Source organism: Falco peregrinus, chromosome 6 (genome assembly GCF_023634155.1).
Source record: "Falco peregrinus isolate bFalPer1 chromosome 6, bFalPer1.pri, whole genome shotgun sequence".
Lineage (NCBI taxonomy): Eukaryota > Metazoa > Chordata > Aves > Falconiformes > Falconidae > Falco > Falco peregrinus.
Genome location: NC_073726.1, coordinates 49,093,740 through 49,118,552, shown reverse-complemented (window position 1 = coordinate 49,118,552; position 24,813 = coordinate 49,093,740). Strand labels below are relative to the sequence as shown.

The 24,813-nt window shown below is 41.8% G+C and overlaps 1 protein-coding gene across 4 annotated transcripts in view; it reads left to right on the top strand.

Annotated features, from left to right (window-relative positions):
- The first annotated feature begins 18,209 nt into the window (after positions 1 to 18,209).
- Positions 18,210 to 24,813, top strand: part of NUDT4 (nudix hydrolase 4) — a 29,277-nt gene continuing 22,673 nt past the window's right edge. For all 4 annotated transcript variants that reach the window (XM_055808223.1, XM_055808222.1, XM_055808224.1 and 1 more), the window contains exon 1: positions 18,210 to 18,625. In XM_055808223.1, coding sequence (XP_055664198.1) covers positions 18,527 to 18,625 — 99 coding nt within the window. In that variant the 5' untranslated portion in view covers positions 18,210 to 18,526. The remainder of the gene's footprint in view (positions 18,626 to 24,813) is intronic.

Below are 24,813 nucleotides of genomic sequence, written 5' to 3'. Positions count from 1 at the left end.
CTCACAGGGCTATGTCATGCTGGCTGCAGCCATTTCATTAAGATCTTGCTTCCAGACAAAAATCAATCGAAGTCTTTCTATTATGGTTGTATTTCCACCCACGTGCATCCTCCGATGCTGCAGACTGCTTTTCTCAGGAAATCTTCAGCAGCCTCTGTAAGATCTCCTAAGAAGTAGAAAGATCTTAGCCATGAGAGGATCTGATTCAAGTTAATCAGCACATACAAAACTACACAGCAGAGGGTAGGTGAGTTTGGCTTTCTTTAAACAAACAGTAAGCCTGCATTTTAAATCATGCCTATGAGAAAATTTTTCAAACTTGTTCTCTGCTTGTACCTAGTTGTCTGTAAATAAAATCAAAATAAAAAAAAAAATCTGGGTGAAAATTTTCAAAAGTAGCAGAATTGAATTAGGCTCATCAGTCACCTATGAAAATGGGACTTCAGGGCTTTGAAATTTTCATTCTAAGTAAGTTTCTGAATTAGAGAAGCTTCAGTGGCAGAGTGGGCCATTTGATAAGCCAAAAATAGCCATTAGCAAGCAAATATAACCCTAACGAGATGTAATCTATTTAGAAGAACTTTGGAAGGTAGAAGGTGATGGAAGGAAGGGAAAAGCTAATGCAGAGATCACTTATAACTTATGATGTAAATGAAATATGATCCCATGGCATCTTGAAGCTTGGGATATATTTGTTCATGAGCTACAAGCCCATCATCTTCTATATAGAGTTAGGACAGCCTTGTAATATTACATTTTTCTGCCCATCCTCCTAAAAATTTTGAAGGAGAGTGAGGTAGAAGTTATAAAACAAGGTGGGAGACATTACTCTCTTATACTGACCAATCCACTGGCAATTTCCTGCTCTTCACTCCTATTTGCAGTTACATTGTTTTCAATGACTTTGTTTCTGTTCTGACATTTATCGTGCCATTACAGCCATTAATATGTGAAAGCCTGTTTTCAAACCCCTAACACTATCATTCCTCCTATCTTCCATTTATTGGAGCAAATATACAATGTGAAGACTGGTGGGAGGCAGTATTTTTTGTTTGAACGTTATAGTCTACAGAACTAAAATAAGCTGAAAAATTAATTCCCATTTTCTGTCTTTTGTAACCACAATTCCACCCTCAAATATTTTGCTACTTGGAGTGATTATGTTCATAGGAAGGAAGCAAATGGCAATCCAATATTAAGTAGACTTGCTATAGCTAAAATTACAGAGTAAATACCAGTTCACTTACTCTCAATTCATTAGAAAATCTTATTCTCAGTATCTTAATACATACACAGTGCTACACATTCTGCTAGTTTTCAACAAAATTATATGCCTCCTTTCTCGTGTATGATTTTTCATTGGTACTCCATATGAATACAGTCACTCTCTAAAGTCAGGGATGCTTACCCTTTGCTTGAGATTATATTTTTAGAGTGTCAGTTATAAAGATATACTAAAGCAGTAGCTCCCTTTTACTTGATAATAAACATAGCCCAACAGCTGAAAAGATATATTTACAATCTTCCACCAGAATCCTCCCAACCCCTTACTGCTAAGAAAAACAAGTGGGCCACTGCAGCATGTCCCAGAACTATTTTCGTATTGAGGGAAGTGCAAGTTCCAAAGCAGTGTGGAAAAATGCCCTGCCAGCTGCTCCCCTCTCATACAAATGTAAGCTTAAGTGTCTTCCCTGACCAACTAGTAGATGAAAGAACTTTCAGATAAGTTGCTTCTACATCATTACTGCCACATCCACACACATTTTTAGGTGTCTGGAGGTTCAAAGGTTCAAATGAATCACTGGAAGCTCATCAAGTATCACACCTCAGCTGTTCTACAGTAACTGGCTGTGCAAATCAACAAAAAAAAAATGCAAAGTAACTCCCAGCAGCTTAGCTCCCTTCACTATGGATTATGCTCACTCAAATTACTTGTGCCTGACACATACTAAGAGCACGGAGCATACAGACCTATTGAGGCACAGTGACTTGTTACCTCATGCCAAATGGCTCTGCTGTATTTATAAAAATAAATCTGCTTTCAAAGCTCTGGCACCTGGAAAGTCATCAGTGCTTTAACTCTCACCAGTGAAGTTAGCCAAGTGCCAGACGTTCTACTACTCTGCATGCCAAGACCTTGGTTCAGCTGAGCATTTCAAGGGCCCATCTCATGCCTACTGATCACAAGCTATCAGCCCTGTGCTTTGTCTGCTGATCAACCCAACAGAGAGGCTTGTAGCACAAGTGCCACGCCAAGACCAGATTAAACCACTGGGTATAACACACTTTCACTCAGAAGCACTATCAAAGCAGAAGGTGGCAATCCCCACCTTTCACATGGCTGTCTAGAGGCTGGCATGTTCAGGGAAGAAGTAAGAGACTACTCAGATGAGGGAATCAAACCCAGACTCTTACATTGCTCTTGGAAGAATGAGGGCCTTGGCCTTTTCAAAAGCAATTTATAATGGAGTTCATGATTCTAAAGAAAAGTTTAAAAGTGTGAACCTCCAGTGAGTCAAAATCTTGGGAAGCAAACAGAAGTCAGGTGCACATGGATTTTTTTCTAAATCTCATGAGCTCCTGGAACTCAATTCATGTATGTGGCATTAATGACAATATGTGCAATAACGACTATCATAATAGCTGACAAAGCACACTAAAACTAGTTGGAGATGAAAAAGACAAAGAAAATAGTTGGATGGTCTATATGAAACTGCATATAAATACAGCTTCTTGGTCAAGCTGAGACCAAAAGCCAGACAGACATGGTCTGGCTGCTGCTGCTGCAAAGTTAGTGCTTCCCCATCAAGAAAGCCATCATAAGATCAAGCAATTAGTCATAAGATGCAACATCACCTCTTGCACCTTGACTGTTTTGTTTCTTCAGATTGACCCGTTTCATTAGTATCTTCTCTTTCTTCAGAATGAGTTTCAGGCTACTTGTAAGTTGCAGTCAAAGTCAGGACTGAAGCTGATTTATGCCAAAACTCATTAGCTATAAGCAAAGTAGTTCTGCAGAGTCTTCAGTTACGACATAGTACCAGCATACTGCCCAGATTTGTACAGCTGAAGCCAAATTCAATGCTCTTGTAACTTCAGTGCTGTTGTCTAGGCTAGCTAGACCAATATTTGTTTGCAAAGCAATACCTATACATGTTGCGGTCATATCTTTAACTGTAACACAGATACAGACACAGGTAGTTATCATCAGCGCTTTAAACTCACATAGACATGAAAACTGACAATTTGCCTTCCCAACTATTTGAGACACTAAACTTTTGTGAGTAGGTTATGTTTTAGTAGAACCTATGGATCACATTTGGAAGGACATTGCAAAGGGTAAATGACAAGAAAAAGCAGAGAAGCATTCTGGGAATTATATCTATCTCAGTGTAAACTGTGCCAAACTTCCAAGACATCCTGAAGACTGCTATTTCAAAATGAAGAGATGCTAGACATTTGCTACACTGCATTTTCATTCCCTAACCTAACGCTCTTACGAACTCAAACTATACTGAAATTGGAGGGGAAGCAGCCAAGCCATGAGAAACTTCCTTCAGTCTGCCAAGATAATTTTCCCTTTTGACCTTTTTCTGAAAGCAATATATTACATCATAGCAATGTGTAACTTTACTTTGCAGTGCACATATATATTTAAGGTAAACTATAACATATTATACACACGTGCAGCCCCATTGAGAAACTGTTTTCAAAAAAAATACTTTGGCGATCCAAGTATCTGGGAAAGAACCAAGGCTAACAAAATGCTAAAACTTAAAAATGTCTTGGGATTTTCATCCTCTACTCAGTTTCAGCTCTGATGCTTTTATAAGCAGTAATCAAGAGGCCATGCTGCAGATGGAGAGGGAAGAAGCTACAAAATAGCACAGCCACCTTCCTACCACTCAACCCTGAGCACGTCTCATGCAGAGTGGCACTGCTGGAAGAGTTACTGCCTCCATATCACCTTTCATACATCCAGATTCATTATAATACAAATTTGTTTTAAATATATCCAGGCTGTACTCAACAGTTTTGTGTTTTTATCTGCCAATAAGCAAGTTCTATCTCCAGTTTCCACCTCAGGATCAAAAGCAAAGGCTGGGAGCTTCTGCTACAACTTCCATCTGCAGAACCTCTTGTGTGGGCAGCACCACAAGAAAATCTTCAAGGCAGACTGCAGCTCAGAAGACATTGATGGCTATGTTTGCACAATGTAGTGACAGTAGATATAAACATTGAGCATGTTTTACATTTAATTTCAGAACATGTGAACTGTGGGTATACAGAAGATGGGACACAAATATCAGAGAGAAAGACCCAGAGGCAGCACCTGTCACCTCACCTTTGCAACAACTGTAGCTACAAAACAGGCTACCACACAAATTCAGGATTAATTTTTATTTTTTTTTATAGGGGAGAGGGGGACATTTAGATTTAGTTGCACACAAACATAAAACAAACAAAACAACCCAAGAAACAAGCAGCTTTCCAAAGTATGGAAACCTTCCTTTCTTAAATACAAATGCAAAATGTATGCTACTGGTTGCAGGAAGGACTATATTTTTAAGTTAAAAAGTGAGAAACCACACACATCATGCACTAAGGCATCTGTGGCTGATGCAGGAATCAAAATAAGGAAAGACAACACACAGAAACTGAGTCATCTTTGCTGTGGGCTACTGTCAATGGAAAGCTCAGCTTGACCATCACAAAGAACAAGCTGTCAACAAACTCATCACTGATGGTGGTCCAAGGGCTCACTAACACTGTTTAAACAATGGGTAGGACCAACATGAGAATGGAAGTGGAACCCAAAACATGCTGGTTGATCCCACCCATGAATCCTCCCGATAATACTGTTATGCAGCCTAGCCAAAATCAGTCCCACATTTGCAAGTGCCCTTAAGCATCCAATTCCTATAGATTTCAATGGGAATCAAGCTCCTAAATGCATTTGTCAGTCTCAGCTTTACTGTTTCACCCTCCAACAGCAGTGAGAAGCTGCCCTGTTTCTGCCTCAATACCTTTTAGGAGAAAGGGGGAAAAGCACATGCATGTCTTAGGCATGATTCATGTCCATTTTGCAAGGAGATCACGCCACAGCCAGCACAAAAAGATATATCAAGAAGTGTATCATTATGTATGACTTTTAATAGTACATGACAGCACTGGCTGGTTACCACTATATTATCACAAGTCTTTCAGAAACTCTGACAGCATAGTCCAATACTGAGGAAATCCCTATTCTCCTTCTTTCTTTCAGCCATCTTTGAAAACTAGCTTTAAGGTTCTGCACGTGTGTTATGTTTAACCACTATTTTATAACCAAAATTTATTTAGGTATAGTTACCCTGGCCAACAAGCACTTTGATTGCATCAGTTCATAAAACACAATGGAATGTATTTGGGGTGACTCTCTTTAAAGTTATGTTCTGTTAGTGTTCAACCCCCCTTATGAGAGGAGATGATTGAAGAAAAAAGAAAAATAACATATGGCAGCTATTACCAAAATAAACACATACCACATCTTGTTCTGAAACCCTGCATGTTACTCAAGTTACTTTAAGAGTAAAAAGAGTTAAAAAAAACCGCAAACAACAAAAAAACAAAACAAAAACCCCAAACAAAAAAAAAATCAATTCCATTTATTGCCTTCTGGGATTATTTATTTTATTTCATTTTTGCCTGGCAACAGGACATCCTTGCTGGCATTACAAAGATCTGATATTCATTTTAAAAAAGAAAAGAAAAAAAGTAACTGCTAGAAATCATGAATGTAAAAGAAAATTCTAGCACATGCTGAGTCTTGCCCTCCAGTACATTAACAGAAATACTTTTTAAAGAAAAGTTTAAAATTTTTGTATACTATTTCAAAACAAAGTAAAAATGGTTAGTTTTGCTTTACCATTGCAAAATAATTGTTTAGGATTTACAGAGTCCAGTCTTTGAAAATATTCCTTACCAGTTAAAATCAGTATCATGGCTAATGTGAATCTACATGATCTATTTAAGTAATTTTGTAGCTCATTTTTGCACAACATTTCCATTAAAGTTTTAGAAGTAATGCTACTAGATAAGCCAGTGATCCTGTTGTTTCCATGAACACTTGCAAAAAAACCCTTCAAAGGAGGTTATAAAAAGCCCTGAAGTGACAAGTTCTAGAATCATCTGCCCATATGGGAATTTTCTTTTTAATAACAGAGAATATTTTTATGTTTACATCAACTTCTCAAACTTAAATTTCAGTTATTCCAGATTTGTTCATCTACATCTGCATAGCAAGACATATTATCAAAGACAGATGTGAGAACATTGAGAACAGAAAACTTTACTTGAATTTTTATAAAATACCCACATTATTTTTGCTAAGCAAAAGCTCTTCCAAAATCACAGAATCATAGAATGGTTTGGGTTGGAAGGGACCTTAAAGGTCACCTAGTTCTAACCCCCCTGCCATGGGCAGGGACACCTTCCACCAGACCAGGCTGCTCAAAGCCACATCCAACCTGGCCTTGAACACTTCCCAGGATGGAGCATCCACAGCTTCTCTGGGCAACCTGTTCCTGAGTCTTGCCACCCTCACAGTGAAGAATTTCTTCCTCATATCTAATCTAAATTTACATTCTTTCAGATTAAAGCCATTCCCCCTTGTACTATCACTACATGCCCTTGTAAAAAGCCCGTCTTCAGCTTTCCCGCAGGCCCCCTTTAGGCACTGGCAGGCTGCTATAAGGTCTCCCCAGAGCCTTCTCTTCTCCAGGCTGAACAATCCCAACTCTCTCAGCCATTCCTAAAAGGAGAGGTGCTCCAGCCCACTGATCAGCTTCGTGGCCCTCCTCTAGACTCACTCCAACAGGTCCCTGTCTTTCTTATGTTGGGGGCCCCAGAGCTGAACACAGTACTCCAGGTGGGGTCTCACCAGATCAGAGGGGCAAAAATCACCTCCCTTGACCTGCTGGTCATGGTTCTTTTGATGCATCCCAGGATACAATTGGCTTTCTGTGCTGCAAATGAACATCACCAGGTCATGTTGAGCTTCTCATCCACCAACACCCCCAAGTCTTTCTCCTCAGGGCTGCTCTCAATCCATTCTTCGCCCAGGCTGTATTTGTGCTTGGGATTGCCCCAACCCACATTCAGGACCTTGCACTTGGCCCTACTGAACTTCATGAGGTTCACATGGGCCCACCTCTCAAGCCTGTCAAGATCTCTCTGGATGGTACCCCTTCCCTCTGGCATATCAACCACAGCACACAAACTTGCTGAGGGTACACTCAATCCCACTGTTCATGTTGCCAACAAAGATGTTAAACGGTGCCTGTGCCATGAGTAACACCACTCATCACTGGTCTTCACTTGGACATCAAGCTGTTGACCACAATCCTTCAAGTGCAACCATCCAGCCAATTCCTTATCCGCTGAGTAGTACATCCATCAAATCTACATCTCTCCAGTTTAGAGACAAGGATGTTGTGCAGGACAGCATCAAATGCTTTGCACAAGTCCAGGTAGATGACAGCAGTTGCTTCCTTCATTACCAATACTGTAACACTATTGTAGAAAGCCACCAAATCTGTCAGGCATGATTTGCCCTCAGTGAAGCCACGCTGTCACCAATATCCTCCTTAGTTTCCACATGCCTTAGCATAGTTTCCAGGAGGATCTGCTCCATGATCTTGCCAGGCACAGAGGTGAGACTGACCAGCCTGAAGTCCCCTGGGTCTTCCTTACTTTAAAAAGGGTCCTCCCTTCTTAAAAATGGGCATTACATTTCCTCTTTTCCAGTCAGCATGAACTTCACTGGATTGCCATTACTTCTCAAATACAATGGATAGTGGCTTAGCCACTTCATCCACCAGTTTCCTAGGACCCCTGGATGTATCTCATCAGGTCCCATGGACTTACGCACTTTCAGGTTCCTTAGATGGTCTCAAACCTGATCTCCTACAGTGGGCAGTTATTCATTCTCCCAGTCCCTGCCTTTTCCTTCTGTGACTTAGGTAGTGTGGCTGGAGCACTTGCTGGTCAAGACTGAGGAAAAAAAAAGTCATTGAGTGTCTCAGCCTTCTCCATGTCCTGGGTAACCAGGTCTCACGTTTCCTTCCAGAGAGGGCCCGTGTTTTCCCTAGTCTTCCTTTTATCACCAACATACCTATAGAAGCTTTTCTTGTTGCCCTTGACATCCTGGCCAGATTCTACCAGGGCTTTAGCTTTCCTAACGTGGTCCCTGACTGCTCAGACAATTTCTTTGTATTCCTCCCAGGCTGCCTGTCCTTGCTTCCATCATCTGTAGACTTCCTTTTTGTGTTTGGTGTTGTCCAGGAGCTCCTTGTTTACCATGCAGGCCTTCTGGCATTTTTGTCTGACTTCCTCTTTGCTGGGACACATCAATCCTGAGCTTGGAAGAGGTGATCCTTGAATATTAACTTGAATATTCATTTTTTTTAAAGCAAGGTGATTCAATCTATATTCTATACGTTTTCTCCCAATCCCCAAATTTTTATCTATTTATGTCCTGCATGAAGTAGCATTTTTTCCTCCTTTTAAGAAATGAAGTTCCCCACTTCAACAGGAGGTCTGCTCTGTTCTCCACTACTCTTTTCTGTCCAGCTGTTGTGCCTCATGTTAGCATTTGGGGGGTTAACTGTCTACCTTGGCAGCCATTACTTCATTGCACACTTTGATTCTGGTCCTTGGATGAGTCTTTTCTTTACCACCTGTGGTTCTCTCATTCTTAGCAGCTCAGTGAGGACGTGCTCTTTGTTAGCACTCTGTAGGGTAATCCAGCTACCTACTACTCCTAAAATGAAGCTTTTAACTTATTTTTGTGTGCTCACACAGTGACAATTCATTCATACAAATGCTAGTTATTCCTATGCTACAACATTCAACTGTGCCTCTCTCTGCCCTTAATAAATTTGTATTGCCCCTTCTGCATACTCAGGAAGACTCACTAATTCCCTGGCACAACCTATATACCTGGCACACCCAGCGTGACTCCACACACTGCCTTACATGAGCTGTTTCTGAGCACATTCCCTTCCCCACATTCATTCACACTTTCTTCCTCTAGTAGTGTTCAACTTCTAAAAGCACAAATATATTACTCTAAAACCTGGAGTTTCAAAGTGTTGTTACATGTGAACGTTAGCAAGTAAAAATGTGGAAGTTCAATGTGTTAAGAAGGTATCTTGTGGCTGCAGAAAGAAAAGGTAAAGTGGAGTATGCATTAATGAGCAGTCTGTGAAGTGGACTATGAAGTGCAATCATCCACCAACCAGGTTCACCTGAAAAGACAAACATGTAAGAACATCCTGTTTGAGTTTATATTATATCCACGTTTCATAGGTGCTCCACAGTGTTCTTATAATGAAATAATGTTACCCAAGTAGCTGGATTCCTATCCAGCTTGTATCTGCAAGTGAAAGGAGTTTAGGAGTTTCCTCGTTCATGTAAAAAAGAACTTAAAGATATATCAGCCTAGTGGGTTTTTTTTTTTAGTACACACGACAAAATTAATTTGCAGCACACTGGCTGTACAACAGGGGAAGGCTGCTGACCATGATGCAAATTTTACTCCCAGCTTAGTGAGTTGTCTTGACGTACTTTAAAATCTTACTTCTATTGTCAGTTTATGCCGAACTTCAGCTGCTGTCATACCTTTCCATGCACTTTTCTCCTAAATATTTATTTCATAAAACACTAATTAAAAAGAAAATACCTGAAAGGAAAGTTTCTTTATACCATTTTACATTTGAAATTGACTTTAGTATTTCAAGTCTGTTCACTCAGAAATACGAGGTTGACATCAGGTTAAAGCTCATAAGGTGGCAAATGCTCAATAGCCTGTAAACATGAAAGGTGTCTTCAAATATCTGCCAAGAGAACAGTATCATGATTGCATCTGTACAAGTATACAGCCCCTAACATAAGCACAAATTTTACAGTACCTTTAGAAATGAGTCTAGTGAAGCAGTTTCTCTGCAGGAGTCAAAATCATTGTAAACAGGGAAGTTGGTAAAACACCTAATGTTACCTTAAATAAACTAATATCTCTGTATAACACATGCATATTGTATCTAAAAACTGTTTAGGACATGCTGACAGCATCAGCATGAATTTTAAATTTGTGAAGTAAAGTACTTGTACTACATATTCATTCTTCAGACTTTACTATATGAAGTCTGTACATGGAGTTCAACTGAGGACAAACTGAGTGGCAGACTTTACTTCATAGTCAAATGGGACTGCTCCACGGTTGTTAAACCAGGAAAGCATACAACTGGAGTCCACGTAATACAATTAGTACACCATTTTGCAGCATTCCAGAATGAAATGGTTTTATCATCTCTAATACCGGGGCAACACTTGCACATCAAGCTCACAGCACTCTTACCAAGCGTAATCCCAATTCTACAATTGGATCTAGTCCGCTCACTTTCACATACATGAAGCCCCAAAAGACTTCAGTATACCTTTGTGAAAGTCCATCTGGCAGTAGCCTAAACATTAATATTGCACAAAACTGATACAAAGGGGATAATGCTTCCCAAACACAAAAAGAAAAGAAAAAAAAAAAGATAAAAGGAAACGTGATTGGAATAATCAGAGAAAATCAGAAAAGGAAGGAGAGGTAAAGGCTAAAAAGCACATGCTCAGCATTTATACTATGCTATTTTAATTCATGTGTTCAGTTTTCATTTATTTTACTGGACTCTGGTGCCATTTACAATGCATCTCTAGAAATCATCTACAGTTAGGACAACAATTTGGGTCCTAGGGGAAAACTAGAGGGAAACTAGTACCCATCTGCCAAGTCCAAATTCTATCTGACAGGACCTGGAAAGTTTTCCAGAGACAGTTTGTCAAAAGAACTACAATTCCTCAGTAAAACTTTCTTCTCTAGGGGAAAAAAGAACTTGAAGGGGTCCTAGCTAGCTCTAATAATACATTTTTGTTCGACTCCATCCCCCATATCAGTGCCATTTTATTGTAACCATACACAGAGAACATACTTCACCTGCTGAAAGCTAAGCAACAGAATCCCAAGCATATGCAAATGACTAGGCTAAATTCAGAGCCACCACAGTGATTTCCTACTGCTATCAACATGTAAGTTTACATGCAAATGTTCTGATTTCCCACAAACTGTCCTTCCATGATTCTCTGTGTATAAAAACAAAACAGGTACACATCTGTGCCTTTGATCCCAGCAGAACCCTTACACATATATAAATTTTACACATATACCTTAAATGCTACCTTCTGCTGGCCCTCTTAACACTAGGAGGTTCAACAGTTAAATTGCAAACAGGTCTGATGCATATATTTAATAAAAGTAGCTAAACCACAGTCTGAAACAAAAGCACTCAAATAAAAGTGATAACACCAGGCCCCACTGTAATTTGGCTCCAAAACTGGTAACACATTCAATTATCTAGACCCCCTTCAAAAACAGAGCAATGATCAGCTTGCATGACTAGGTGTTGTCAAGTAGCCCATGATCAATCTCACACTCTTGTAATGGGTCATAAAGATGATAATGACTATGATAAAAAATTGGTGGGGTACCTATTATGAGTCTGCTCCACCCATATTGACCTGTAGACCTGATCTTTTTTAAAGGTTGCTTCATATAAGAAAGATTAAGCCTGACTAAACACGAGGGTCAAAAGCCAACATTTTGAAATGAAGCCTTCAGATGAAAACAGTGGAGAGGAACGTTCACGGGGTGTTATTTCTTTCTCTGCCACCACACCTTTGCAGTAATCACTTTTTCCGGTAACTTGGTTGAACGTTGCAATATAACAGCACTCAAAATATTGTTCAGATATTTAAAAAATCACTATACTCTACTCCCAAGATTTACCTTTGAAATTCAACCAGACATAAGAGTAAATTTTAATCACTGTTTGCCTCTCACAAAAAATTACCTTTAGTAATTATCTCAGTTATTTCCTGAACTCACAGCTACACAAAATAGCTTCCACTCCTATTTAGCACAGTTCCTCATAAAGCATACCTTGGCCAAGCCTCCAGTGTTTTTTCTGCCACAAATTACTATGATTTTCCACACAGTCAAAAAAGATGTGCATTATCTGACAAGCTCTTCTACTAGATGTATATAGTGTCATATCAGAAACAGACTGAAACAGTTAGTAACCTGGCTACACAAACATACCAAAATAAACATAATAAACAAATGACCTGTTCTGTGGGACTCGAGTGCCAAGTCTAGCCAAGCAGACTTCTGTTAGATTAGAAGATTGCTTAAATGGCAGTCTATCCTTCTTTGATGCACCTGTTAATAAAAGGGTAGTTGCATTGTATTATTATTAACCTGGCTTCTAAGGGATTGGCTCTGCCAGAAGGAGTTGTGTGGTTTTGAAGTAATCCCACTACCAACTCTTTCCTTCCCACCATTGCTGGAAAAGACATTCCTCAGTACATTTAGCCAAACAGAACACGTGCCCATCTCTTAGCAACCCACTTCACAGTCCCACTTACTCTGCACCTTAAGCTAGGACTCCGGAGCAGTTGATACTTGGTACAAGCTTGCTGCTGCAGCTGTGGCAGTGATAACACCTTAACCACATGTAGATTTCCAAAACAATTCAGGTATTTTTTCAGCTTTGAGTCAGTGAAGTTCCATTTTTCCCAAGAAGCCCAACTCCTCAAAACCTAGATATATCTTGCCCTATTCTATTCAGGAAACTGAATGAGGACCAATGAAAAGCCTACGCATACTACTACAGTCTTCATGGAGCCACACTTATAATTTTACATGTTTGAAGGTAAAGCAGGATTTCACTGCAATCACTGGACAGCATAACTCTATCACTGAACAAGCCCAGTAATTCACAATAGTTTTTGCAAACTACATCCACTTACACCAAAAATAGTCTATTATTAGAATTAACTCAAAACTCGAATAACAAGAGTATTATGGCAATGAATTCATAACTAAGGAGAAGAAAATACTAAGGACCCAATTGTGAAATGCATTGTTCAAGGGAAGAATATTTATGAACATAAACCAAACAACAGGAGACATCCCACTAACAAAGCCCTACAGGCTAAGGAGCTTAAACACATAATCTCACAGAGAATCTGAAATACGCAACAATGATCTTAATTCATACTTAGTTATTTCATGAATTCTGGCCAAATCCTTGGGGTTTTATGTTGTCTCTATGATAAAGACAAAAGAATTTTGCACCAGTTAAAAAAAACATCTTCTTCAGGTATTTTTACTGAAGTTGAGGATCATCAATCTAGGTTTATTGTAGAAGCCCAATAAAATATGCTAAACAGTTCTGTAAAGTACTACTTTTTCTATTTTGCTAAAAGAAGTTCAATGTTAAGCACATCCAAACCAATCACAATTCACTGAGCCCATAAAAGCACACAAAAGCATACAATACTCTTAACATATAAACATGCTTAGATGTCTACATTCAAATAAACATAGCAGTATTTAATTGATCTCCTGCTTTTCATTCACTGGTGATTATTATTTATCTGAATTTGTAAGGATTTCATGCAAAACCCTCTCTTTACTGGGAGGGTGACTTTACTAGACATGAAAGCAATGCTAACTATACTTTTTCATAAAAGACAAGATTATAAAGCTGCACTGGTACAGAGTAATAGCGTAATTGCATATAGTTCATATAAGTTGATCAATGATAACAAACCAAAGGAAAAGATATTTGTTGGCAGCTGTAGCAGTGCTATAGATTCACCTAAAATAAGGGAGTCCTGTGGATGGGGAACACAACCCTTACTATAGTGAGCATATGCATGTATTCTCTTTAAAGTGCATTTTACAACAGATTCAGGTGAAAATCTGGCTCTATGGGAAAAGACAATGTGAGACTTACTATATAAAAGCTGCTTTATGCAGAAGCACAATTTAGAAATAAATGTTCCATTTTTTAAAGTTCTCTCTGTTCAGTGTTTACCAGAAGAGTGTATGTATGATTTGGCAAGCTTTCTGCATATTTTTTGGCACTTAAAAGTATTTTAAGACTAATGCTAGCATTTTCGTAACTGCTAAATCATTAGAAGGATGACATTTTAAGTTTTCAGGGAAGTTAGCTTGGCACTGTTCGCATTTTCTTCTATACAGCTAACCACAGAAGAATCACTCCTCCCTCCTATTGTATCTTGGGGGAGTAATCACCTTAAATATGAACTAACCTGATGAATCCTTACCTTTGCCATATACCAAACCTTCTTGTATTCAAATATGTTTAAGATGTTTTTCTAGGTTTGGGAAAGGTGCTAACCAGTCTGGTTGTCAGGTTAACCTTGCCGACCTCAACGTTGCAGTTACTGTAAGTCCTACTGAAAGGACAACTGGGCGTGGAGTGGCAGGCAGCCTTCCACCAGGCTACAATGCAGCTGAACCAGGATTTACTGTTTCAAAAGCCCACACAATGCACAGCACAGGAGGGATGCATTCTCAACACACTGTTGGCTACACTGTTCACTCCCAAACTTTTGAATTTTGGTGCTGGTTTAACTGTTGAATACCAAAGAAGTGTTATAACTGTGACAGAACAAATAATCACATAGAAGGATGATAACTAAAGACACTGGTTTCACTAATATAATTAATTTGATGTGCTATCTGCAGAGGTGAGGAAAAAAAAAATCTATATATCTATTTCTAAGTAAATCTATTACTAAGTAAATCTGAAGTAGAGGACCAAAAGTACCTCCAATGCAAATATTTCATTTTCATTAACCATAATAAACTAAGAGTGGAAAAGAAAGTTACTTAAACTTGCCAGACCATAGTTACTGAACACTGCAGTTTCTAATCTCGACAATAAATGTAGGTCAAGGGAACTGGAAAATCTAATTACTCTGTAAATTTTTAAACCCGTTTCTTTCTTCTCAAGGAAAATAAAATTGTTCCCTTGCATTTAAGCAGACTTCACTTCATTGAGAGTGTAACTTCAGCTAGGTGGAAAGTTATTTTTGTCTGAATGTAGAGAGTTTTGAACTTCCTTTAAAGTATCTGCATCCTGCATTGTAACACTCAGCTGTTGTTCAGACTTGTACTCAAGGTATCATCAGTTCATAATTACTATAGCTGTAGTGCAAAATCCAGAGACACTTCACAAAAGCAAAAAAAACTCACCTCTGAACAAAATAGACAGTTCCTTTCAGTAATGCATCTCGTGCAATCATAAACTGATACCCAGTATTCATACACTGCATTAACAAAATACAAATCTATGCATCATTACAGAACTACTGGGAATATGAATATGTGATAGCATTGTAAATGTTATTTACTGATGATTTGACTGTTTCACATACAATGGTTGCCAACTTCTGTGTATAGACAGACCGCATCACTTAAACTTACAAGAAGATCAACAACTAACAATACAAAACTTTTGAAGGTTCAAGCCTCTTGATGATTCTAAAAGCCAAGGGCCATTTGAGAATCACAGCTCCAAACAAAACAAAAAAAAATGTTTCAGGCATTTAAGATTAATTCCTAGCAAAATGAACCTCAATTTTTCTTAAAAAAAAAAAAAAAAAAAAAAAAGAGCAAGTAGTACCTCTCCAAGCAGAATCTCCTAAGGCCCCAATTTCCAAAAACAAAAAGTCCTACTGCTTCATATTTTAGGATTGATCTGTCATTATTTTTTAATGTTCTTCCACATTGACGAAGTTGGGTTTCTTCTACTTTGTAAAACAAAAGCCTAATTATACATAGCCATGTGGACTACAGCCATACAGACAGAAGCTGGGGCTTTGGGGCTTTCACAAAGAGAGCCCAAATGAATTTACAATCATCAGAGATGTTACCGTGTTTGAGGACTCATGGACTAGAAAACATAACTACAGGCAGCCAACTGGCTGACCCATTTCATGGAGATCTTCCTTCCGGCTCTTACCTCTGTGATACGTGACGAAGAAACCATTGAGTTTCACAAGAGAGGATTTGTGTGTCGTGTTCTGATTTGGCAGTCAAATGTTTTGTTTGTTTTTGGGGGGTGGGAGGAGTGAGTTGTACAAAAGTGGAAAACCTGGCCTAAGTTCACCTGATCTTTGGACACTGCTCTCGTTAAGTATAAATCCTACTTTTGAACTTCCTCCAATTACGTGAGAGGTGAAGCCTCCCAAACCAATAAAAAAAGAAAAAAAAAAAAAAGAGACAATTCAAAAAGAACAATACTGAAGACTTAAAATGTGTTTGTCTTAAAATGTAAACCCTGATACAGTAGCTCAAGGAACAACCCAAAGCAAAATGAGTTCTATCATAATGGTCTATTATAAAAAGCAGACCAATGCAAAGATTTTTTTCAATATGTGCATTACATGAATGCACAGCTATACTGTTTGTAAAGACCGGGAATATGGCAAAGGTGGCAAGGTCAAATATGTAAAATCTAAGAAATGTCGGTGCAATGACTAACTGTGCAATCTTAATTTGTAGCCCCTGTGTTTCATTACATCATACTACACTCCCTTTTCCGTATAGTAGACAAATTTATGAATATAAGCATCAAAAACATGCCTTTGTTCCTCAGTATTCACAAAGGTTTCAGATCTCAATCCTTTAAACTTTGAACTAAAAATTTCAGATTTTCCAGACCAGTCCTGCCCTCACAAAAAAATTACTCATCCTGACTGGGGAGCCATTAAATAATTACTAAAACTGTATTTAGCCTCATGCCTGACTGGTGACAGGTAGTACTAAATGACACTTGGACCTGCAATGAATAAGAGGAAAAAGAAATATCACTGCCAGTCCATTTGGTAAGTGGCAAAGGTGGCAGTGCCTTCTTAAGAAAAATGCGTTTATACAAGTGATCAGTGTGTAAAAACAAATTAAATTTGGAGTGTCTCAATCTTTGGGTGTTTGAACTTTATAGCTTATTATAACTTTAACAAAATAATGTAATTCAATACAATTGTGCTTTTCTTCCTCCAGCCTCCATAGTTTTCAAGTGTGATATTGCACTGACTCATTGCACTTAGTTCATGTTGGAAGAACAGAACATCCAAATTTCACTGAGAACCAGAGTAACTAGTAATGACAAACCAGTCTCCTTTCAATGCATGCCACAAAGAGCACATAAGAAGTCTGACTTGTCACAGATCAACAAAATTGTTTTAAAAAAATAAATCTTGGATAAAAAAATGTGTTGTGGAACCACAAGAAACAACTAGGATACCAGTTTAAAGCATGCTCTGGTAGACTCTAAAAGCGAAAGGAGCCTATTGAACACCAGTAAGATGCAGATGAGGGAAAAAGTTTATGGAACAGTTTGGGTGGGTGATCTCTCAAAAAGTATGTAAATGCACACTACCTTCGGTCTGCCAACAGGATTAAGCAATCTTTCATGCACAAGCAGTAAGCGCTTTGATGGCTACTTGCAATCAACAGCAATCCAGGGGCATTGAAGAGTAACATTTTCCTGGTTTGCTTTTGGGTTGAGTTTTGTGGGATTTTTTTTTTATGATCATGCAAACACCAGGGCTTTTGCCCTACTAGGTGATACAAAAGGCACGCAGACAGCAGACCTTTTCCGAGCCCACTGGCAGCATTGGGAAGGCCTTTTGCCCATCTCCAGCTCCCAATAACGTTACTGCACAACCACCACCAGAACAGCACGGGCTGCCCACTCTCCAGCCTGCATGCACCAGCATCTCCTAAAACAAGTTATTTCGGAAACGGTTTAACTTGCGCCGCTGACGCTGCGCCCTGACTACGTTACCTGGGCCACGGGCACCGGCCACCGGCCGCGCCGCACACAAGCCCAGCACGCTGGAGCGGCGCCCGCGGCAGCCCTGCGGGACACCGCGTCGCGCCGGCCCATGGTGCGGCCCTGCCCCGCCACGCCCGCCCCTCCACCGAGCACCCGCCGCCAGCGGAACACGGGGGGCAGACCCCGAGCCGCCGCCCGGTGCCGGCTGGGAGGCGAAGGCCAGCCTCCCCTCGGGCCCTGCCCACCGCCCCCTCCTCTCGGGGACGGGCGCGGCGGCGTCCCCCTTCCAGCAGGGCCCCGCCGGTGACTAAGCACACCCGCCGCCGCGCCGCGACCGGCCTTTTACCCCCACCTCCGCTCCCGGCCCCGCTCCCGGCCCGGCCCCGCCCGCCGCCGCGCCCGGCCCGCCCCCCTCCCCCTCCCCCTCCCCCTCCCCCTCCCGCTGCCGCGCCCGGCGCCTGCGCGGTGCGGTGCGCGCGGGCGCAGGAATGTGCGTTACAGTTAAATAGTGGGCGCAGGGGCGGCCGCCGCGGTGCTCGCGGCCGGCGGCTCAGGGTCGGGCCGGGCGGCGAGGCAGCCTCCATGGCGCGGCGCGGCTCCTGGGGCGGTGGCAGCCGCACGGCGCTGCTGTGACGGGAGCTCGGCGGCTGGGACTGGCCTTCCGCCTGCCCCACTCCTGAGCGGGGGCCCGCGCCGGCGTCCCGGGGGCGCGGCGGCGCTCCGAGAGCGGAGCCGTGGCGGCGGCAGCGGCAGCGGCCGGGGGCAGCCGGCGTGTCACCGCCTCTATGATGAAATTTAAGCCGAATCAGACGCGGACGTACGACCGGGAGGGCTACAAGAAGCGGGCGGCGTGCCTCTGCTTCCGCAGCGAGCGGGAGGACGAGGTGAGCCCGCCTCAGCCCGCGCGCACGTGGGGCGGGGGGCGCCGGCGCCGGGCGGGGCTCCCGTCCCGCCGCCACCCGGGGGGATCCTGCCGCCGCGTTCCTGCGCCCGGCCGGGGTCGTGGGCCGCTCCCGGGGGACCCCCCCCGGCACGCACGGAGCCGTGCTGGGGCTCTCCCTGCGAGCCGGGGGAGGGCACGCCGCCGCGGAGCACTGCGGGGCCCGGGTGGCCGAAGCCGGCGGTGGGGGGGGGGAGGCGGCGGTGGCGGCCCGCAGTCTGGGCGAGGGGGTGGGGGGCGGTGGCGGTACCCCCCTGCCGGGCCGGCCTGCGCCGTGCCCCACCGGGCCGGCCGCGGCGCCTCTCGCCCACCATCTTGGGGCGGCGGGGCGCGGGCCCACGTGCGCGCGGCCCGCCTTTGTGCACGGCGGCGGCCGCGCCCCGCGGGGGGCGGGGGGGCGCCGGGCACCGGCTGCTGGGCGCGGGGTTATCCTTTGTGTGCCCGCATAGGGGGTAATGGCGCATGGAGGGCAGGGCTGGTGACGCTTTTAAGAGGAACCCCCTGCCGTGCTTGGGTGGGATAAAAAGCAAAAAATAAAATAAAAATCTTGTGTTTGAAAAAACTGTTTTTCCTACCGAGAGAGTGAAATGGTGCTTACGTATGTTTTGCCAAGGAGCTCGGGGGCGGGAGAGGGGGGTGCTGCGGTGCTGGTTGTAGAGGATAGGGCTCAGCCGGGGTTTTATGTTGCAGCAGAAACGGGAGGTGGCAACAAAGTTGTCCTATATTCCTAGCCAAGGTCAATTGCACTGGCCGTTATCTGGAAACTTTGCTGATGGTTTCATTGCACAATGCGTTTAAAGGCTGTCTCAGGCTGGAAGCATACCCTTTCCTGGTTTTCGTTCTCGTTTTGTTGTTTAATAGCTATAAAATAACTACAAAGGTTAGGGCTTGGGGGTGTTCCCCCTTTTTATCTATGAGCTGGAAGAACATACCGTCCTATCCGTGCTGCCAGTATGGCAAATTCCTTGCCTAAACATCTACTAAGCGATATAATGCAGCAGGGAGAGGCCTGATTTCAAACTATGGACCCTTGGATTTAGCAAAAAAATTTGTACAGTGTTTGTGTATATGCCATTCCCTGTGTGGTGTAAATACAGCCTTGGGACCACGCTGATCCTAATATTATAAAGGAGAAAAGTGGCCAGCAGGAATCTTGCTAGTTCTTGCTATTGGTCTACCTTTTCTTTGGTTTCAGCAGCACTTCTGATACTTTAGCGTGCTTCCCTGTTTATGTGTCTTCATTATTTATTTTTGGGTGCTGCTTTTGCTCAGACTTGTTTGGAGCCACTGTTACAGTTTTCTTGCACCAGTTGTAGTTGGAAATTCGTGGTTGGGGTCACCTCTGTCTGTAACTTCCATTCACTCTTCATTTCCTGCTGCAACATCTTCTATTCTCTTTCAGTCTTGCATTCAAATGAGACCACTGGCTGCTTCAAAAAATTGTGTGTAAGAACATCCTCTGAGGCTGAGGATGGTATTAGCAGCTTTGCGGGGCTGTGTAAGAAGAGTGGATGCTGACACTTGTTGCACTGGAGCGCTCTGTGGTATTGCGGATGGAGTACCTGTATGGCTGGCGTGAGGCCGGGCTTTGGCATTGTGCAAGTAGACATGCTTGAGGGTGAAATGAATGGGATAACACCAAGTCAGATTTGGGATATAAATTAAGCGTGTGGAAATACTTCAAATCACTTTCTGGTAAGTTATTTCCAGAAGAGCAGTGGCAACATCTTGAACTTCCTTAGCCATTTCCCAAGTGCCAGCTCCATCTGTATCAATACAGAACCTATTCCTTAGAAGTCTGATGCCTGACTACTGTTTGTGATTAACTTGTATCACCAGCCATGTTCCCCAGATTGGCTGGATGAAGCTTGCTTCTGTTTTTCTTGAACTCTGCTCTTTCAGTAAGTTTTTGTGTAGGTCTACTTCAAACTCCACATAAAGCCTTCAGTGTTTACTTTCCAATTCTCCAGAGACTGTACCACTGATTTTCAGCTGACCTACATCTCCGGGGATCTTTTTAGGTGCAGGGTAGTTTCTGCTGCAAAGGAGCTCAAAGGCAGTCGGTACCTGGGTGACTGGAGGGAGAAGAAGGGAACAGCAGACTACTGTAGAAGCTACTGGGGGGGCAAATTAGTTTTCATAGTTATTCTAACCTACAGGGTTACTACACTGTAAGAAAACAGTTGCTCGACATTGAAGGAGAGACAATAGAACATACAACTGAAAGCCATCTTGGGCAATGCATTTGTTTTGGGGCATTTTAAAGCAAGAAATCAAAATTTTTGAGCGGGGATCCTATCTGCAAGTCTTTCTCAGCACATCATGTTCTACTTGATAGAAACTGATCAGTGTCTATCTGGAGGCACTGGTACCTGCAGCAATCTTCTGATACCAATCCTGGAATTAACCTGTCTTCCTGCTTCTGTTCTGACTTTCTGAAAGGCCGGTCTATGTCCAGTTGTGCCTGTGCTATAGCTGTTTTCCTCCTTTCTTGCGCTTAGCTTTCTGACACATCTGTAGACAGCAGTCATTCCTTTCTTAGCAGTTTTTTGTTAAGAGTTGAAGTCTTAAAGCCTTGGCTTCTAAAACCATTTTTCTCTTTCTGATCATCGTAGTAGCTCTTTCATCTTCAGTTTGACAGCCGTATTTTTTTAATGGTTTTTTAAATCACAGTTGTGATTGCTTTAGATGGAATATCACTGTGTTGTATAAAAGGTTAATAATACTTTTGTAGGTATACCAAGAAAAAAAACATTGTGATAGGAGCTGTCTGTCATGACTGTAAAGCTATCATGTAGTCATCTTGCAATTAGTAGTGGTATCTAAGACTGTAACTTGTTCCCACCTCGTGAACTCTCAGCTTGTTCCAGAAATTTTAGTATCCTGTGCATTAGATCCACAACATGTTCTTAACCGAATGTGATCCTTCTGCAACTTCAGCATGAGATCTCGCTGTTGATATCATGACTTACAGACACTGCCTCGATGTGGAGACTTACAAATTTCAGTAACAGCTTTTTGTGCTCATTACCTATGAAAATCAGGCCAGTCACTAAAACACTCTATCTCTACTGTTAATCATCATCCAGTAAAATCTGCTTGTTACAGCTTCCTGGTTTCTTTCCTATCTGTATTGCACTTCTTATGCTACCTTTGTAGCCCTGTTGAAGCCCATGTTACAGCTGATTTTTATGGACAGTGAAGCAACATGTCAAAGAAATCAAAGACTGGTAACAGAGGATGTTTTTGGTAAAAACACATTGTATTTCCATTCATTTTCTGTTCGTTTGTTTCTAAATTTGAAACATGGGTGGGCTCTGGAGTACTGCTGAGGCAAAATTTAGTTTGGTGATCCCTGCAAACAGTTTGAAATACAGGTGCTGTACTCCCAGCCTCCAGCTACAGCACCGTGTCCAATTGGACTTGCCAACAGTCTTTGCATCTAGGCTTAAAATTGTTGAGTCAGTTCTCTTGGGTGTTACAGGCTGGAAACAGGGCTTGCCTGCAGTCTTGTGACCTGTCAAAAGCTTCTGCTTTGTCTTGAGAGCTGGTATTGCAGCTATGAAAGCATGTACCTGTGACATGACTGATTGTCCACACGCACCACTGCAAAAATCCTCCCTTCTGTTTCTTCATCTTCAAGTGTCTCCACATACACCAATTTAGTGCTATATAGCCCCTTATATATATAATATATAAACCATACAATATAACAGCATGAAGGCTACAAAATCTAAACCATATCTCCTGGAAGAAGCCCAAATAGCCAAGTAATGTGGCCAGTAGTGTTAGGTTTGGGTTTTGCTTGTTGGTTTTTTTGAATCTTTTAGAAGATCTTAGACTACATCAGTGTTGCCTGTTTTGGTCTCTCATTTGGACTGAAGAGAGAGCAAGATGGCTGGATATGAGCTTAAGTGCTGGCTGCTTTTGTTGTTCTTGATGGAAATGAAGCAGTAATTGCAGGCACTGTCTGCCCTTTGAACAAAAGAAAAATGCTGGAAATTAAGCAGGAGAAGTCCCATGAAAAACGAAGTAAGGCTATGTGGGCATGAAATGCGTGGGGGCTGCAGGCTTTTTGCTTTGAACAAGCCAGAAGCTGTTAGGTGTGTGCAAAAAGCTGATGGTATTCAGCAGACTGGGATGGGCTGGCGAATTTGTATATGAGGAAATGCAGGTCTCTCTTGAGCAGCTAGATGTGGATGGCAGCTTTAGGTTAAGCCCACAAGAGAACGATTCTCTGTGCTGTGAGGACTGACTGCTTCCATGGGTTGGAATTGCTTATGCATTCAGGATTCTGCAAACACTGGTTTTACATAAAATGCTGCTGTCTTAGGGTCTGGGCGGAGGCTAGGCAAGGAAATTCTTACTTCTCAAAGCACAGAATGAGGCAGGCCTTTAAAGCAACAAGAACAAATAGTAATAAACATTTTTTTTTCTAGTAATTTGGATAAGTTAAACAATTTTAAAAGCTAATTTAATTTTTCTTCCATCAACCACATACCATACAAATAAATGAGCAGTTCTTTTTAAATACCTTGAATATAAAACTTGAGTCCATTTTAATTATTTTGGCATCTGCACCACTGCTTTTGTAATGGAATATGGTATGGAAAGCCCTACTTTAGCGTTCAGCCAGCCATTGCTAGTGGCAGATCTAAAAAATAGTTTCATGTACAAAAAAGTCTTCAAGCTTTTCAATTTTTAATTTTGCCATTTTTGCTATTCAGACTTGTACAGGAGATGAAAATAGACAGGAAGGATTTTCTGTTACTCTTGAGAGTAGCGAGGATAACTGAATTGTCATACACTTAGGGGAAACATGGAATATTTTTTTGTAATTTTTTTTTCCCCCCGTAGCAGGGCACACGCTTGCATGACACCTATTGCCTCTTAGCTTTGAGTTAATTACAGGCTCCTGGTATTGTGTCATCTTTTGGGTCTGATGTAGAGAGTTTTATTTCTTGGGCTGTAGAATGTCAAGATTTAAGAAACCCTTGTTCAATCTGCTTTGCTCTGGTGGTCATTGTTTCTTTTTTTTTTTTTTTTTTAAATAGTGTAGTTCAGTTTTGGACAGCTGTTGCTTCTTATCAGCAATGGTTTTAGTAAAGGATAATAAAGGAAAAAGTAAAATTTTATTTTTATTTGCGTTGGTCCAAGTCATCTGAAAACCAGAAGGACCTGTTGTAATGTAACCCATCTATAAATCCAGGGCCCAGAAGTGTCACCTGGCTACCCTGGAAAAATGGGGTGTTCTAGGAACTTTTGTAAATAAACTTGCACGGTGATGAAAGATCTTTTATGCTTGACTCAAAATTCATCATTTGGTTTCTTTATCCTTAAGTGTAAGTTATTGGGTGTACACACACAGATAATGTATGCTTTAAAATATAATTTAGAGTATGACCGTAGCACCATATTTATGGCTGGCGTGCTCTCCAAGACAATGTATGGACTGATACAGGTTACCTAGCTTGCTCTGTGATTGCCTAATAGAGTATAGGTATACTTTAAAATACCAGAGAATACATGTTTCAATGTGCACTTCAGGTGCACTGTGGGTTTTACTTGTTCTGTCTCATGTCCCTGCCCTGCTAGCACACAGGAGGAATAATGGGCATAGGATATTTGCTTGCCTTAGTTTTTCATCAGCATTTTCTTGATACTTGAATATCATCTGTGTGGTGTAGGAAGGGGTGTAGCTCAAAGAATCAAGACCTATGAACAGCTTCCAAAATGGCTCTTTATGATGTGTCTACAGAGACAGTGTCTGCTTATGGTGTATCCCTGCAGGCTCGTACGGGGTTCTGCAGTGGTTTAGGCTTGTGTTAATGTTAAGAAAAATAATTGAATGTTAGGCTGCTGTGGGTAGGATTTGTATCAGGTAACCAATTTAAAAACCACAAGTGCCTTCTTATCCCTACTTCCACAGAAAAACAGCTCTCTGCAGGCATTGCATATGCACCTTGCTTTCATGTTGGGATCTTTTTTTTTTTTTTTTTTTTTTTTGACAAACTGCAACACCCTGTCAGCAGTAGAAGCTTCTAAGTTCGGCGAACTGCAGGAATTCATCTGTCCACCACGGCAGGAAGCTTCAGTCTTCACTCATGCCTTTTCAGATACTGAAATCAATCA